The sequence below is a fragment of the Thunnus albacares genome, chromosome 8 (genome assembly GCF_914725855.1).
Source record: "Thunnus albacares chromosome 8, fThuAlb1.1, whole genome shotgun sequence".
NCBI lineage: Eukaryota > Metazoa > Chordata > Actinopteri > Scombriformes > Scombridae > Thunnus > Thunnus albacares.
In genome coordinates this window covers 9,096,725-9,113,900 of record NC_058113.1, presented here as the reverse complement: position 1 = coordinate 9,113,900, position 17,176 = coordinate 9,096,725, and the positions used below count along the sequence as shown (strand labels likewise).

At 38.8% G+C, this 17,176-nt stretch overlaps 1 protein-coding gene across 1 annotated transcript in view; it reads right to left on the bottom strand.

Annotated features, from left to right (window-relative positions):
• LOC122987025 (myelin basic protein-like) overlaps positions 1–17,176 on the bottom strand; it is a 64,537-nt gene that overhangs the window by 28,051 nt on the left and 19,310 nt on the right. The window contains 1 exon segment of the mRNA XM_044358619.1: positions 10,285–10,360. Within this exon segment, the coding sequence (XP_044214554.1) occupies positions 10,285–10,360 (76 nt within the window).

Here is a 17,176-nt window from a genome sequence, read left to right as displayed (position 1 = left end):
GTGCAAACAACTGCAAAAAAATGTGCCTTGAGACGTGGTCGGTCAAAATGTCGTACAAACCCCGTTAACAGGTTCACAAATCTGTTTGTATCTGCCGAACTGTTACCATGTTAGATGTAAACTTGATATTGTAAGTACTGTTCAGTCCAGAGAGTGGTGGTAACATACCTGAAGTTCAAAAGCTATCTAACAACTATCCATCAACACACACACACTACCAGTGAGACAAAAGATTTGCTCACCATCATCGCTTGATTTTCTGATGCAAAACAACTCAGACTTTTTAAAATTTGGACCCAAAGCGAGTTACCAAAGAGCCACTGAGGTCCTTGCCAGCTGGACTAGGTGAGCATGAATGTAGAACTTTATCTGTTTAGCTTCTGTCACAGTGGCCCCACAGATAAAATCAAATATCAGCAGTGAAGCAAAGCAGTCAGTTGTGATACATCTGAGGCACAGTCTAGCGCCACGTATCAATTGTAATCCCTCTCAGCTGAATCTAGACACAATCTGGGTGTTTATGGATAAACCATAGAATGTATAAAAACGTCACACATGCTGCGCTCCTCCACAGCTGCACTTCCACTTTAAATTGAGTTTGTTTTGCTCTGAGGGGGAAAAGGACTCCAGTTCATCTTGTCTGACATATGGGTTGCAGTAGCTAGGGTAGTGCTTTTGTACTCTTGGTTACCCATCATTCCCTCCCCTTGGACTCTTGTAGCCACAGACCCAGCTGCTAACACACACACACACACTCACTGATTGTCCTGCCAGATGGTCGAGGCCAGATGACGTGGTCTCCTGAACTCATGGCCACATTGATGCGCAAACTCTTACAACATGGCACACAAAGAAACAGAGGCGGAATGCACAGAGAGATGGTGCGTATCCACATGAAATGCAATCAAGATTAAAGCTGCAAGCAGGAGGGGATGAGCGTGCTGTATAACCGCAAATGCTTTTGGGGGGAATGTAAGGAAAAATGTGCATGCTGTACATGTTGTAGCCTTTGCATTTTTTCCGTCGAATGGAGATCATCCATCTGAGACTGAAAGAAAAAAGCTGAAAGAAAGGGAAAGAGATCAGAGGCGAGAAAGTGAGGTGAGAGGGGAGAGAAAGGGAGAATCTGAACAATGGTGTCAAACCAAAGAACACTGGTCCAGTGATGGATGCTGCCCTTTAACAATCAGAGCTTTTGAGAGGGAAGGAGGTGCTTCATGTTGGCAGTGCCAGGGCCCGTACCAACCCGTATCTGCCTCCGCCACAGAGACAAATGACTGAGCCACTGCACTTTTACAAGTGACAAAATGCATAGCAGGGAAACAAATACACGTATTCTCAATACTGTGTTACATGCACACTCAGCAGTGCTGACACAAGCACAGTTGGAATGTAGAGTACGCGCACATAGATGCGCACCAGAAAAACACACATGCAACAAGCACATAATTGCCTTTAAGTGTAGATACTAAATTGGCTGAATAGATTTTGAGCGTCTAAGAGAGGGCCAAAATCAAGGGGGTTAGATTATAGAGAGAAAATACATTAAATACTACCTCTCTACATGATTTTAACAATATTAAGTGACTCCACCAGTCTGAAAGCTTCCATATTTTACATGAGATGTTTAAATTCTGCAACTAAAACCATTCAATTTGTTTTCAACTGCAGAGGCCAAAAGCCAATGATAAAAGAAACTAACTAACTATTTAAAGCCAGTTCCACAATATTATTCCATATTCCAAGAATAGCCTAATTATTTTTGTTTTATGAGGGTAAGAAAGACTTGTTAAGATATCTGTACAATACAATCACTAGAGAAGAGAGCAGAGGGAGCTGTGTGAACCAGAAGAAGAGTACGTCAGTGAATGAAAACCTAGCTGTGTACATCACACACATCGCCGCACTGAACTCCATCCAGCTCTTCATCCTTAAGAACTCAACAAGATATTAAATATTCACAAGACATAATTGGGGGAAAATCAAATTTCCAGAGAGCATGTTCAGATTCTGTTTTCATTACAGGTTGATCTGTATTTCAGAGGCTTCTCTACACAGTTATTAACAAGCAAAAAAGAGAGGTGGGGAGTCTCGGATCGTCCTCCTACTCCGTCTCATCCAGAACTTAAGAAGAGCACTCTGACTAACCCCACCAGGCTCGGACCAAATCAGTGCAATGTGAAGCAGCCTGTTCCACTCTTAAGATTTGGAGAGTAGCCGCTAGGTCCCAAATGCAATTAAAGGGGAAGCACATAGTGAATGAAGTAAGCGATAACTGGCTTACTCCAATATCATTCAATTTGATAGAAACTCAAGTGTGACCTTGAGAAGGGATGAATCTGACATGAAAACTGATCTTCAGAGGAGTTTCTTATCATATTACGTCCATAGCTTTACCAGCTCCTTGCTTGTTCAGGTTTTCCATTAATGTTATTATGTTTTGAAATGTTGAGACTCTTAAAATTTAGGAGGACAATTAAATTAAGTGTGAAAGTGAAAGAAAGTTTCAGAATACTGATAAAACACTACAATTATCCAAAGCTTTTTGGTGCTCTAGTTGTATTTCAAATATTCAAAAACAATTTTTACAAACCATATAATCCTTTCAGAATTATTCATATGTATTTCTTTCTTTATTTGTTGATTTCTAGCTGCTGTATTGCCAGAGAGTGGTACTGTATCAACATTCCTAGCAGGCTCATCATTCAGACTTTCCCAAACAAAGTGTTCGGTAGCAGGGAGAATTAGATCCTCACACACAGTGTGCAGCTTCCTTGTGCAGACAATGTAATATGAGGCTTAAAAAAGTCACCCTCAGGCTTCACTCCGGACTGGTCACTTGCTGACTGAACACAGCTGAGGGTTTATGTGGTCTCTAGCTGTTGTTTCTCTTTCTTGTGGTGAAGCGATACTTGATACTGAGAGGATTTCAAATAGCAAATCTTAACAATAATAACAAGAACAAAATAAGGCACTAGCTTTAGATTTATTAAAATATATATATATATATATATATAAGAAATACATTTCTGCCACAGCTCCTCTAGTACTCCGTTCTTTTTCTATATAACCAACTCTTTTTTATGAGAACAGATTGACCTGCAATGTAAGAGCTTATAGGTAACTCATATCGATTCACCTTATTACAGTCCTCTTCATGAGTGTAGGTTTAGAGACTCAAGGACAAAAACAAACTAATTACAAAGAAAAACCATTCTTTTCAAGCCAAGTACTCCAGAGAAAGAGCCAAAGCCCTCTTACACTTGCACCCTTGTTTTCTCTTTGTATTGACCTGACAGACTTGCAGCTGGAAGATGGTGAGTCTCTGTCATCGAATGTACTGAATTTAATAGGTGCACTTTGCAAGTTTTAACCCATTGTCTGTTTTTCAGAGAAGCTCTACATTTCTGCCAATACTTTCTAAAACATTCTCTGACATCCGTGGATTTAATGGATTATGTGACTTTTAAGACACCTTTACAGGGCTTTCACACAAAATCCACAAAGCAGGTTTTGCAGCAAAAGTTATTTTTATTATGTGCTGCAATGAATTCTTTGCACTACTTTAGGCAAACTATACACTCTTGGGCATTTGGTGTGAAATTGGAATTGACAACTTTATCATTATTATTATTATGATTTTTAAAAAGCATCTAGAAACTTTTTTGTTATTTTGAGGGGGTCGGAGAGCAGCATCTTCAGTCAACTGCATAGCAGCCAGACAGAAATATGTTTAGGCTGCACATGTATGCCTGTGTTACTGTATGTCACTAATAAACACTGTTTGTATGACTTTAGTGGTTTTGTGCTATACATTTCTATTTAACTATTTCACTTGATGCTGTTTTGTTACTTGATTTGCTGTTCTGTCAGAAAAAAAGGACACTGCTAACAAAACTTCATCCTGTATGTTAAGATTAGACGTGAATTTGCCTGAAGCAGTGAGAATGGAGGTGAAGCTGAAATTGAGGTCCGCACAAGTTGAAAATATCTTGAGACGAAAAAGGAGAGAGACTGGAGGGAAATAACAGAAAAAAACTTGAGTTTATGGTGAGTTCTGAGATCAGTCAGAGGCTGAGCTGAACACAAACACACTGCCATGTATATGGTTGGTGCGTCTATTTCTAGCTAGTTTACAGCTCACATCTGTACAATTGGTGCACTGGCTGTTTGAGGCTGCATAATTAGTCCAGCAGTCAATGTGTGACTGACGCAAAGGCAAAATTTGTTTTGCCTTCTGTGTTAACACACCGTCAAACATGCAAAACGACCAGAATGGCCCTTTAAGCTACCTCATCCTAAAATGTCTGGTCAAGCAACCACTGCTAAGACCATCCCACTTTGTTCTGGCCCTCCTGGGTTTCTACCTACCACTGCTGTTCATTTCTCCTCAGTTCACCCTGGGATGATGAAGAAACAGTGACCCAGACAGAGTCAGGACGGAACAGGCAGACAGACAGATAGAGGGGGTCTGTTTTGCTGAGTGGGGTCCTGCTGCAGGCTGGGCCAGGTAATGGAGCCATAATGGGCTTTTAACAGCCGCACAGCTGATGGTGGTGTTTGCCCTTCAGTGGAAAAGCAGTGCAAACAGGAAGTGCAGCATGGAGACATCCCCAGACACTGGACAGGCCGGGATGAGTCATGACGCCTGCTGATCACAACTAGACCAAAACAGGCTCCAATAAAGCACAACTAACGTGCCCGTCATAAACCACTCACACCATGTCAATTTGGTGGAAATTCCTTTTATTTTCTTTTGCCTGCACCCTGAATCAACCTAATGGTGTTAAATTAGTTCAGCCTTGGTGCACCGGTCAGAGAAAGGTTATAATGTATCCTAACAGCAATGTTCCCTCAGAATGAGTTACGAACTGATAAGGAAATGAGATTTTTACACACTATCAGAGAGCAGTGCTGACTGAGCAAAGAACCAGTTAAACATTAAGCATCAAAGCGAGATCTACACATGAATACTGTGGTGCTCCAAAGCAGCTTTTTGACCAATAACTGTCAGACAGAACACACGCTACGATAGAGCTTTGATTTCCACTTAGCCTTCTAACAAACTTCAATTAAGCCAAAGGGCTCTTTAAGTACAGCTTCTAAGCTTTTACTTACCTTTTAACGCACTGTCTTCATTTACCAGATTAATTAATCTAAATACCAATCTAATTATTGCTCTTCTTGGTGTAGGCACAGTTCAATAATGTTCACTTTGAAGCAAATGCCTTAGAAAACTTGAATGGACATGGAGTCACTGGAGTCAGATCATGTTTTAGGCTGTTGCTTACCTCACTTTTCTAAATAGATCTGCACTTAAACCTGCACACTCATTCATTCATGTTCTCATTCCTCTTCCTCACACAGGCAGCTCCTGTGTGAGGAAGACCCTAAGACTATAAGAAAATAACTGTTTCATCACTCGTGATTCAAAGGTCAAGCCATTAAATCACTGATGCAATAAGCTTGGTTACTAGCACAGTAAGCTACTGTATGTCGGATAGTTTCATGTCTGTGCCTGGATGCTACATTATCCCCCCAGGCTAAAAGTAATGAAACTGTGTGTTGTGTGGGTGACTGCTTTGAAGTATCACTTGTGTCAATGGTGGACCCTCCAAGTCTGCTCCATGCTGATCAATGACAAGTGTTTAAGACAACAGACATTAATTAGCTGCAGAAGAAAGAGTGTATCGAGTGGCTAACAGATCAATCTGACTAAGTCTCTGCAAGGTAACTTCCCAGCTGATAATAAAGCATCAGTGCGAATAACAAGAGAGTGTGGTGTCTGTAAATTTCCCTCTGTACAAGGAAGCATGATTTTAGTTAGACTGATCAACTGATTTTTCATAATATTAGATATATTGACCTATCTGTGAAAATCACTTAGAACCTCAACTCTCTCATTTAGTTTGACTGATTTCATCAGTCAATGCTTTACTGACTTTGTATTAGAGGACCCTGACTGATGCAAATGACGCAATCATATCAGATTTATTATTATTATTATTATTATTATTAGTAGTAGTAGTATTATTATTGTTATTATTATTATTAGCATTATTATTAGCATTATTATTAGCAGTTGTAGTAGTGGCAATTTTAGTAGTAATAGCAGTGTAAATGTCACAGTTAAGGCTGAACAATTTGAGGAAAAGACAAAATCAAACTATGATTTTTCTGGCCATACATTGTGACTGAAATTTAAATTCTGATTATTTAATCTGATTATTTTCTATAAACTAAACTCCAGACCAGTATTGGTGGTACACCTATTATTGAACAGCTACCAAGCATAATCACAAACTTATAATAATCAGAGAAAATGATACAATGGCTTGTTGTGTGCAGTATATTTTTGCTACACCTTCAAATTGAACTTGGCTAATTGTCTATAGAGAAATCGACCAATTTAGCTCACATATAGTAAGATTACTTAAGTGGTACATGTGACATTAGCTACTCAATTATTTTCAGATATCATATTTAAAAGTGGTTATATTAGTTGATAACATCCACTTCTATCCACCAATACAATGTATACATGTTAAGAAAAACTGCTAACTTTCACTTGACCAATGTCAAAGTTTTGATATCTGACTGACGACCCTCAAAAGTAGTGTTGACAGCTCTGCACCTTAGCTAGCTGCTAAAACTAAAGTTAGCTTAATGCTACAGGTGATATGATTAGGTAATGCAATGATAAGATGTGCTTAAAAGTTTAATTAGAAGGTTCCAACTAACACTATTGCTCAGACTCATTACATATCAGTGTTGGTCATTCTACTACCAACTACCAACAAAGCTTGCTGCTAATACCCATCTGAAAATGACGGGATGCAATTCGCTAAAATGTTTTTAGAAAAAGACCAACAGAATGGTTGGTCTTTTTCAACAATGTAAAGACAAAATCCACTCTCTACCTTTTCAAACATTAAAATCTCTTTTAGGCAGGCATAAATATTACAAACAGTGGCATTCAGATATTATCCAGACAGCCAAGAGTTCCATTTTGTAGTTTGGCGAACTCACAAAATTAATGTTAGCTAATTCGCTACAGCTGAGTTAATTTGTCAGCAACAGTTCATCATTGCCATCAATATCAGCAGTTGCCAATAATTATTTCATCTCATTTAGCTTCAGCTAAAATCTTGTTAAAGATGTGAGTTATGGCCTAAATAAATTGTGGCTTCTGCAGTGTAAAAATTGCACTGCTTTGAATTGCAATTTTGGTTTGAAAATGATTTATCATTTAGACCTACTGTGGTAGCAGTAGTGGTAGTAATAGTAATATTAGTGGCAGCAGACATAGCAGCAGTAGTAGTGGTAGAACTATGAATCTATAAAATATTTGTCATCATGGGTTTCAATTAAGAAATTAATCTGACTGCAATGGTTTAGGGGATATTTTACCTTAAGAGGAAGAAATGTTTAAAAAACAGTGTAATGTTTTAAATGTTTTAAACTTGAATACAGTCAATCTTAAAGACACTGAATATTGGGAAACGATATTGGCTATCTGCAGTTTCTGAATGCTCTGGAATCAGCTATTAACAACTCATGTTAGTTGTTAAGCACACACACAACTATAAAGCCCTATCTCTTGCGCTGTAACTGCTTTAGTTGGTAAATGTGGCCAAATTCTTCCCCTCTCTTGCATTTCACTTCAGGTCACCCTGAAAACAATTGAGGCTGACACAATTGGGAGAAAGCAGGCTGCACTTGTCTTTCCATTCTCTATCTATTGAATGTTTGGTGCTCTTTTAAGACAAATGTGGTCAAAGTAGGGACACTTTTATTCTCTGGCAGAATGAATAACCAACTTTTCTCTCCCAAATTTATACCTCTCCTCATTACTTGGTGTGATTCCTTTTTTGGCACACCATCAAGTCCGAACAGGCAGCTACGAGAAGCCAACACTGATAAGTCTGCAGTTGATGTTTGGCTCCGGAAGTTTGGCCACAGCACATATTGTATGTGGAAAAAAAATAATTTCCTTCACCCTGGGAGGTGCCTTAGGCTGCATCTTCACTCAGCTCCTATCATCAGAACTGACAAGAGCCAACAGGAGGCCTCAGAGGCGCTAATGGTTTCATTCATGGTAACGAAAAAAAGAAGACATTGGGGATGTTGGTTTTACAAGGTCTCTGTAAAATTGTAATTTAAGTTCTTGATTGAGCTTTTGTGTTGTATGATTTTATACATAATCTATTATATATCCCAGCAGTATCCAATCCAATCTGATTTGCCTTTGATTAGAATTAAATCAGAGCTGTTGCCTCATTAAAAAAGTTCAGCAAATTTGAACTTGCAATTGCAATTGTTCCCTGGCTTAAGGACAATCTCCATCCTAATTTGTAAAACCATTGAGATCAACTTAGTGCCAACCAATGGATGTCTTCTTTGTTGTGCAACAAAGTCTGCCATCATCTGCTGAGTTGCAGTATTACAAAGGCCCTATTTGAGGGAAAACTTCTCTAAGAGCAACAGTATGAGAAAATACATTTTCGGGTGTATGGAACACTGACTTCTGACATTTTCTCATTATGAGCAATGGTTACCTTCCACAAACCATTAAGGTACATTCATCCTAGCTAACTGTTAACTTTTCATCAGCCAGACTGCTTACTCCAAACTATATCACTCTGCAGGATTAGCAGCTTTTGAGCCTGTGTTGTGAAGCAGAAGCCTTTAATTGTTGCCAAAAAATTAGATATTGAATTAAGATAGCCGAGTTAAAGGAACTACCATGTTCATGTGGACTTAAGGCTGTCATTTCAGGGTCCACATTTCAGTGCTTTACACTGTGCTTTATGACTAAGGCCTCAGCAAGAACTGCCTGAGAAACTACCACAAAATCTATATTTCACTGAATGATACATGAATTAACAGTTGTTAAGTTAGTGTACTATATTTCAAGTTGGATATAATAGATGCACTGTGCACCATTGCCGTCTGCATTGAGCATATATTTGCTGATTAGCAAGTGGATGTTTACATCCTAAAAGCCTCAAAGGCTTTACCTGGAGGAACTGCATGCTGATCAGTGGTGCCTTAATGCACAGGCTTATCGGGGCTTAAGCCCCGGGCCTCAGGCCTCCAGGGGCCTCATGAGACATGAGCTTAAAAACACAAAACAAACACACACACACACAGTAAACACAATGTAGGAGAGTAAGCTACCTGTGATGTGGGGGTGGATGAGGAGTGAATCCTATCAATGTGCTTTAACACTAAACATGATTTATGTCATTACATCGGTTTGAACATGGAGGTGCAGTATCAAGCAGCAGCAAAAGTTTTCATTGTCAAAGTCAAGACATTGAAAAGGACAACGAAAATATCACATGGACTTGAAGGAGGACTTTGTGGCAAAAGTGATTCAATTTTGGGAGTTTATGCGCAATGAGATGAACACATCAGTAGTTGAACTGACCATGTTAACTGGCGACTTTCAGCTGAATGTGACGTGGTTGCTCATAGTGACGGCAGCTGTTGAAAACACCAAGAGAACATGTAGGTGTTCTTGAAAATTCCTTATTAATTTTACTTTCATTACAAGTTAAATAAATATTTGTCAGATTATTTTTGTCTTACTAAGTCTTTTGTCTTACTTTTGTCTTACTAATGAAACTGTGTCGGCAGCAAGAAGCATTCACCTTTCTTAAAGTTAGTTTGAGTGTGTTGAAGTATCTGACATTACTGTTAGTAGAAAATGTGGACCAACTACTAACCTGCTTTGATTATTGAGGTATACATCCATGGCTTTGATACTTAAGAATCAAATGTTGTGGTAGCTGTTGACAAGATTAGATGGCCAGTGTAAAAACACTATGGAATATCTGTAAGTCAAATAGCCTATATTTAATACTGGTTAAACTGGTGGCTACAGGAAGTGCAACCTCCACACAGTTTGCACACAACATATGCTCCTGCACAGTGTGAGTCCACAGTCCAAAACATCTGTAGCCCCAGGGCCTATAGTAATGTTAAAGCACCCCTGATGCTGATAAATAAGGAAATGGCAATCACACTTGGGACATTTTGCAATGTATTTTTACATTCTGCTGATGATGGTAGAGTTTCTGAGGGCAGCAGTCTGTTCAGTATTCATTACCAACCTTTATAAACTTAAAATATAAAAAACATACTATATCTAACATTTAAAAATACCTTTTGTGTGCCAGATATTTTGTATAGTAAAGCCCTATCAACAGAGGGTGTTTAGAATTCCAAATGTTAATATGAACATGAATGCAAATTCAAAGACGTGGTTTAACCTCTTACCAAACACTTCATCTTGTGATTCAGGTTCTGCTGCTGTTGCTGTTCTCTGCTCTGCTTCAGGTTCAGGCGACGAAGCCTTTAATAGGAACACAAAAACAGATTGAAGAGGTGAGGTGCTGAGGTGCCATGGCAACAGAGCAAAGACAGAACAACAGATAGAGAGAGAGAGACAGTGTGGGAGAGAAAGAGATAGTTACTCCTATTTAGGCTTTTAGCTTTATAATTACAGCAGAATTACACTCAGACCCATTCATTTAACATTCAAAAGAAGAACAATTTTTGAATGACATACTGTACACATTGAGATTTGCCCATTTTGATCCCAGTTCTAAAATCTATATGTTTCATCAGCTGTATTTATCAGGATTTTTACACAAAATCTTTCTTATGTGGTTAGACAAGGACTTTATTTGTTTTATTTAACTTTCACTTGTTCATTTGTCATATTGTAAATATTTATTCAGGATAGATATGCAAAATTATAAAATATATTTTAATTAATGTTATAATGTTGCCAATATTAGACTAGAAAAAATGTTCTTGGATTCATTTATTTATCATTTATGGTAAATTGTCCATCCTCAAAACTAAACTTACTTGTCCTAACCCATTTCAGCATTGAACAGTATGAAAGAGAGAGAGACTTTGGTAATGAATTTAAAGCAGTCAGACAGTCTTTGGCTGTTGTCAGTACTGTTGGGTAGACAGTGGAGGGAAAGCAGGACGTCAACACCCACAGCAAGTCCATGGTGTCATTCATAAAAAATGATTAAACATAGAACTAAAACAGTTGCAGTTTATCGATATTTGGTGTGTCACATTCGCTTGAAAGTTTGGACAAAACCACAATGTGATGTGACAGTGGCTGACCCAAGCTAACATGGAGGAAACAGGGTGTATATTACATCATTAGGTGTTATAATAAAAACAAGGTACACCTGTCTTATCAGACCTTTTAAGTATTGATTCAGCTGAAACTGCCTGTCAGCTCTTGTTTGATTCAGGCTGTTTGAACACAGGAAGTCATACCTTAAGCATTATGCATGCTGAACTGTTATACCCTCCTGCGTCACTGGGTCAGACAAACTCATCTCCCATGTCATTTCTAACAAGTCCCTGTGTCTTGTTTATTTCTTTAGCCATTCATCACAAGTGAGGTTACTTGTTTCTTTTTAGAAATTGGTTCCAAAGGCACAATATACCTGCATCTTGAATAAATCCTCTTATGAATTTCCTCCTCCTCCTCCCCAATGACAATGTACAACTTACATCTCCAGGTTCACTACCGAGTGGATTTGCCAGCATGGGGAATCAACACAAGCATTCAAAATCTGTGGGCACACTGCTCACCATTAAATGAGAATACAGAGAATTGCACCTGTGTCACAGTCCTGTCAACTGAGAGGAGGTGTACAAGTGTGGTGGGCAAGCATTTACCAATGCAAATCACATAAAGGTCAACGAGTGCCATGCTTTTGAAATGTTCTTTGTCCTTTCAACTATGTAAACAAATGAGATTCAGATTCAATAATAGATTGTGGATGTCAGATTGTATGTAGTTGTATACAGTGGATGTATTTGGCAATACTGGTCTCATGCCAATATAGTACATTCAACTGATTCAAACTAGAAGAGTAAAGTATAAGAAGAAAGAAAATATGTAAGAGCTCTCCAAAGGTTTCTTATGTTGGTTAAGAGGAGATTCTAGATGACAGCAGTACAAAGACAAACATGGACGTTCTCAGACATTTTTTAGAATGACTATAAAATACATTGGTCAATGTTGAATAATACGTTATCTGACGCACTATGTATTATTCAGAATAGGGTAGTTTTAGCCTACTAATTATGTGATCACTTGAGAGCTGCTCATAAAGGTTACTATCAAACTTAGCTGTAGGTATGAACGTAAGATGCTTGATAAATGTGTGTTGTTCTTAACTTTTAGTTAACAACTTTCTTTACTCCTAATTTGTCTCCTTAGAGCATTCTTACATGTAAGATTCTTAGAAGTTTGGTCAGTGCAGGCCCTGAGCTGTGGCATCTGAGATAATGAACACAATGGCAAAACAGCTGGACGCTCAAAGGCTGATCAGGCTAACATTGGTGAAGTCCCTCCACCAATGTTATTGTGGGAGCAACATGAAAGCAATAGACAGAGACAGAGAATAAGAAAGAAAAGACAAATTGCACATGGATTTTTGTGCATTGATAAACCTTATCACAGCATTCCTACAGTCTGGCATCAACATTTCTTTTCCATCATTAAAGCATTCAGAATTCAGCCTTAGTTGGATTTTGTCCACATACACCCACATGCATAGTCACAGCTGTCTTATCTCTCTCTTCAGCCTTGCACTTTTTGTAAGTGTAGATAATTAGCAATGCAAAACAACAAATCTAGATTCCAGGAAATGAGACACTGGTGTTTGCTGCACTGATTTCTCTGGATGCTGAGGCCACTCATATGATTATACTTGCACATAATGGGCTTTTAGCCCTTTTTGAATTTTAGAAAACAAAAAATTTGTAGCTTGACATAAGTGAAATAGTAAAAATATGAACACTGTTCTGCTTCTTCATTTAATTTAGTATTTATATTTTAGGCACTAAAAGGGAATTTTTTCCTCAAACACCCAGTTTTTAACTCTAACTGCAGGGCACATACACTTATACTACCATTAGCTTGTTGCTACTAAAATGATTACCATTCTCCTCTACTGTATCTGGTTCTGATTATTAACATGTGGCGTGGTAGGAGGAAATGAAAAAGAAAAAAAAATATCTGGCCAATTTCTCCAAGTAGACTAGAGCAGCATCTCAATGTCGACCTTGGGCAGCAGCTGTCAGTGTGACTTCACACCTACTCGCCACTGGTCGCTTATTAAATATAGCTCTTGTTGAGCTTCCATAGAGGTTGGCGACAGAGACAGTGAAGCATCACCTTACCCTAGGGCATGTAAAGCAGATCATGAAAGCAGCTCAATAAGGAACACACTTGCTATTCTCTGCCCTTAAATCTATGTTTGTGAGTACCTTTTTTGTGAGAATACTTATTTGTTTGATGGGTGTCTTAGACTATCACACTTAGCCATGATGGCTGTTGCTTCAGTTCCACTAAGCCCAGTGATCCCCATTCAATTGTAGAGTACTGGACGGGGTTCAATATATCTACAATATATCTAAGTACTCCTTATTTTGGAGTAGTGAGACAGGAGAAGAGAGCAGTGACTTGACCACCTTTCAGGGCTTGGTTGATTTGAGACTTTCAAAGGAATCTAAGCTCCTCTTTCTATCCGCGGCTGGGTGATAGCTGTGTCCTTCAGTGTTTCGTCCTGTCCACTCTTTAGATATGGAAGACAAGTGGAGCATGCACACCTCATCTCACCTTTTCACTAAGATTTAAAAAGCAATAGACACAGTGGAGTCTCTGTAGCTCTACCTTCAATATGCAAGTTTTATACTGTGATAATGTTCATCAAAAATCAAAAGGACAATCAAATATCTCTAACATTCATCAGTTATTAGAGCTGTAAGGAAGTCAATTTACCCAATAAAGGCCAAACTGCCATAGGGCAGTAAGATAACATCCAGGAACTGAGCAGTGCAAGTAGTTCAAGTCTTTTGAAATGTTCTGTAATATATAACTCAAATAACAGGCAAAACAGTGAGACAGAATACCACATACAGAATGAGAGGTTGGCAGATTTATGGCTTAGTTCCACATTTTTTCCAATCCAAGCATGAGTATATGCATGGTCAATAACCTGAAGTGTAACTTGAGCTCTAAAACGTCACTGAAATGTAACTGTTCCAGCAACTGACAGTATATTCAAGTTTCACTTTCATAGTTAAAACAGCCTAGCAGTGGTATTCTGGCTAAAATCAAACAGAGTACAAATCAAGAAAGACTTGGGATGGGAAGAGTGTAGTTATGATTCAGATGTGACTTTTTCTCTGGTCAGATCTCACACAGAGGAACAGGAGTGACAGGAACAAACCTGCTGAGCTGATCACAATGCAGCACTCTAATTGAGTACGACTTTAGATAGTTTCTGAAGGCTGGTGGTCCTCTAGCTGAGCCTCAAGCTCCCTCATCTGGAGACTTCAGTCTTTAATTCAGCAGTTTCAGTAACAAGACTATCAAATTCAGATACAAAGTAGCAAATGAAAGGAGGACTGACAAAGAAACATCTAATTGTGAGGTAACACTGTAACCTAATCTCTTCAACATGTTTGATTCTGAGCTGTACAACCACCCATAGATCCTCTGTACAGCATGCACTAACTCCTTCACATTTATAATCTAAAGCCCTTTTTCTGCAGGATTTAATCAGGTAAGTCTAACGTGTTACTTTTAATTCTATCTGGTGCAACCATGTCTGTGACAGTGTTCAGTATTTAATTGATTTTCTTTGTAGTCGTTGGTGTTCTGATAATTCTAGTGCTTCAGCTCATTTACATGTGATCTAAGTGTAGTGGTACTTTTTCCCAAATGCATTTCCCCAAAGAGCATCAAAATTTATTTTTTTCCTGGCAAAAAGGAAAACAGACCACCATGACATAAATGTGACCTGGGAGGCTGGTGCTCATTTAATCAAAAACATATTCATCTACATTCTTCTTACTAGGAGGCAGTAAGGTGAACACACTTAAGTGAAGGAAAACGTCATTCTCAGATACCATCAATTACTTATTAATGCAGTCCAGTATAATGCAAACAGTAGCAATGCATAGTATTTAGAAACAAGTGTATTAATTTATTGGAACCCACCTTTGCTTAATGCACCTTGTCTAATTCTCCTTCAGTTAGTGATTTTCTTGTATTTCCCCTAAATGAACTGAACCTTAACTAATGATGTGATGGTTGCAATTTTGAGTTGTTTTTCAAGTCTAGTTGAAAGCTACTGTAGGCCCTTTACTGAAAATGCAATAAGTATTTGGCTGCACTGCATTCTGGTCTATTGGGGTTACTCTCAGTGGAGAAATTTGTGTTGCCGTCTTTGCTGCAATGGATTTATCTCTGATTGCTCAGTATCAGTAGAAAATGGCAAGTCTAGAAAAATAATATGCATTATGAATTCAAGGCCTTGATACTGGTGATGCAGCGATTAACCAATTTCACTATTAACCGCATTTAAAACGTCACGGTTTTGTAACCATAAAGGCTCAGCTACACCAAATGTTTCTGTTCTCACTTTAAAAAAAGGGACAATATAGTATGTTATTTTTCTATGAACAGTGGTTGTACTACGAGGAAGATTAAACAAAACTAGACAGTTGTGTTAAAAAAAAAAATGTCCACAGGCGCAACCAGCAGACTGCAGGCAGAACCTGGTGTACCAGCTTAAAATGCCATGCTGCAACAAGTTCAGGTACACAAAGTTACACATGTTGTCATGAGAGCTACTCCCCTGATTTGTGTTTCAGGGGGGCTACAGTAGCTTAAGCAGACATGTTCAGTGTCTTTCCCAAGGACATTTTAACATGCGGACTGGAGGAGCTGGGGATCGAACCACAGATCTTCTGATTAGTGGACGACTCGCTCTACTTCCTGAACCACAGCCGCCCCCAAACTTACAGCACCTGGTACTCGCAGGCAGTCTCCCATCCAAGTACAAACCAGGCTCAACCATGGATGTATAAAGAGAACTGGATATAGCGTCAGAGGCGGGGCCCCGTTCCTTCCTATGAAAGTTGCTCAGTGGCGCATGAAGCCAAAAAAGTTCGACTTTTGTGTATAAAATTACCAGGATCTTCCGGGATCATTGGGCCCATAGAGCAAGCGCACTAGTGGCTTTTGCCGGCTACTTCTGGTTTAGCCCTCCCGCTAACTTGAATGGGGATAAAACAATTCAATCGTGTGGCTCTTTTAGGCTTTTGAAATTTGATTGGACCAAATGAATCAAATTCTGATAGTGAGACAAGTCATTTTGCGAGGGTTGTGATGCTCAAAAAAATGTATCTGCTGATTTACGGACATCTCTTTCACAATGTAAGTTTATGGAAAAAAGTCTTTTTGGGCCCAATAGCGTCACGTGACGTTGTAATTACATGGTTTGGCTGCTATGTCAAATGGCCTTGGGCCCAACCCTGCTTAGCTTCTGAGATCAGATGAGATCGCGCGCACCCCGGGTGGTATGGCTATAATGAAATGACCATTAATGAAGCACTGAGTTGGTAGGGAATTAAACATAAAAGTGTCACAATCAACAAAGCAGCTGTGAGCAAAGAGTTGGGCTTTCAGTGCAAAAGGAGCACTGCACCGTTTATAAAGTACCACTCACCAAAATAGCATGTAATCCCCTCAAGGGCTTCAGTGCAACCAGTTACACCCTGTTGCTTCCTCCCATTTGCATTGAGTAAATGCTAGGTATAGTAGGTAAATATGCTAGGCGCAAAAGACTAACTTAACATTAGGATCTTGTAGACTTCCAACACCGTGGGATCTAATTAATTGCATTTCAGTGATCAATAATACGTGCATAAGAGATGTTCTCAATTTCTGTCTTTCATTTTTACTAAAACTGCATTTTTTCTCAGTCTATAATTGTTGCATCCCTACTTGATACCACATCCTGCTGATGTCTGAGATTGTATAAAAATCGAATCATTTCACTGTAGCTGAGCAGGAAATGTCTCAACATGGTATGTCTCATAGTCTATGGTTGACCAGTAATCTACACAAACACAATTAGGCCAGAAATTCAAGGTACACTGCAAAAAGATGTTTTTTAAATAGTTTTTATGTATTTGTAAGCTGCATTTTGTTCCCTTTAGTGTCAGTCCAGAGAGTAAGATCATACAAAATGCAATTTAAAATGACTGCAATGAAAAAATATTTGTAGGACTGCAGTGAAAGTGACTGTCTACTGCTCATTTATTTACTGAA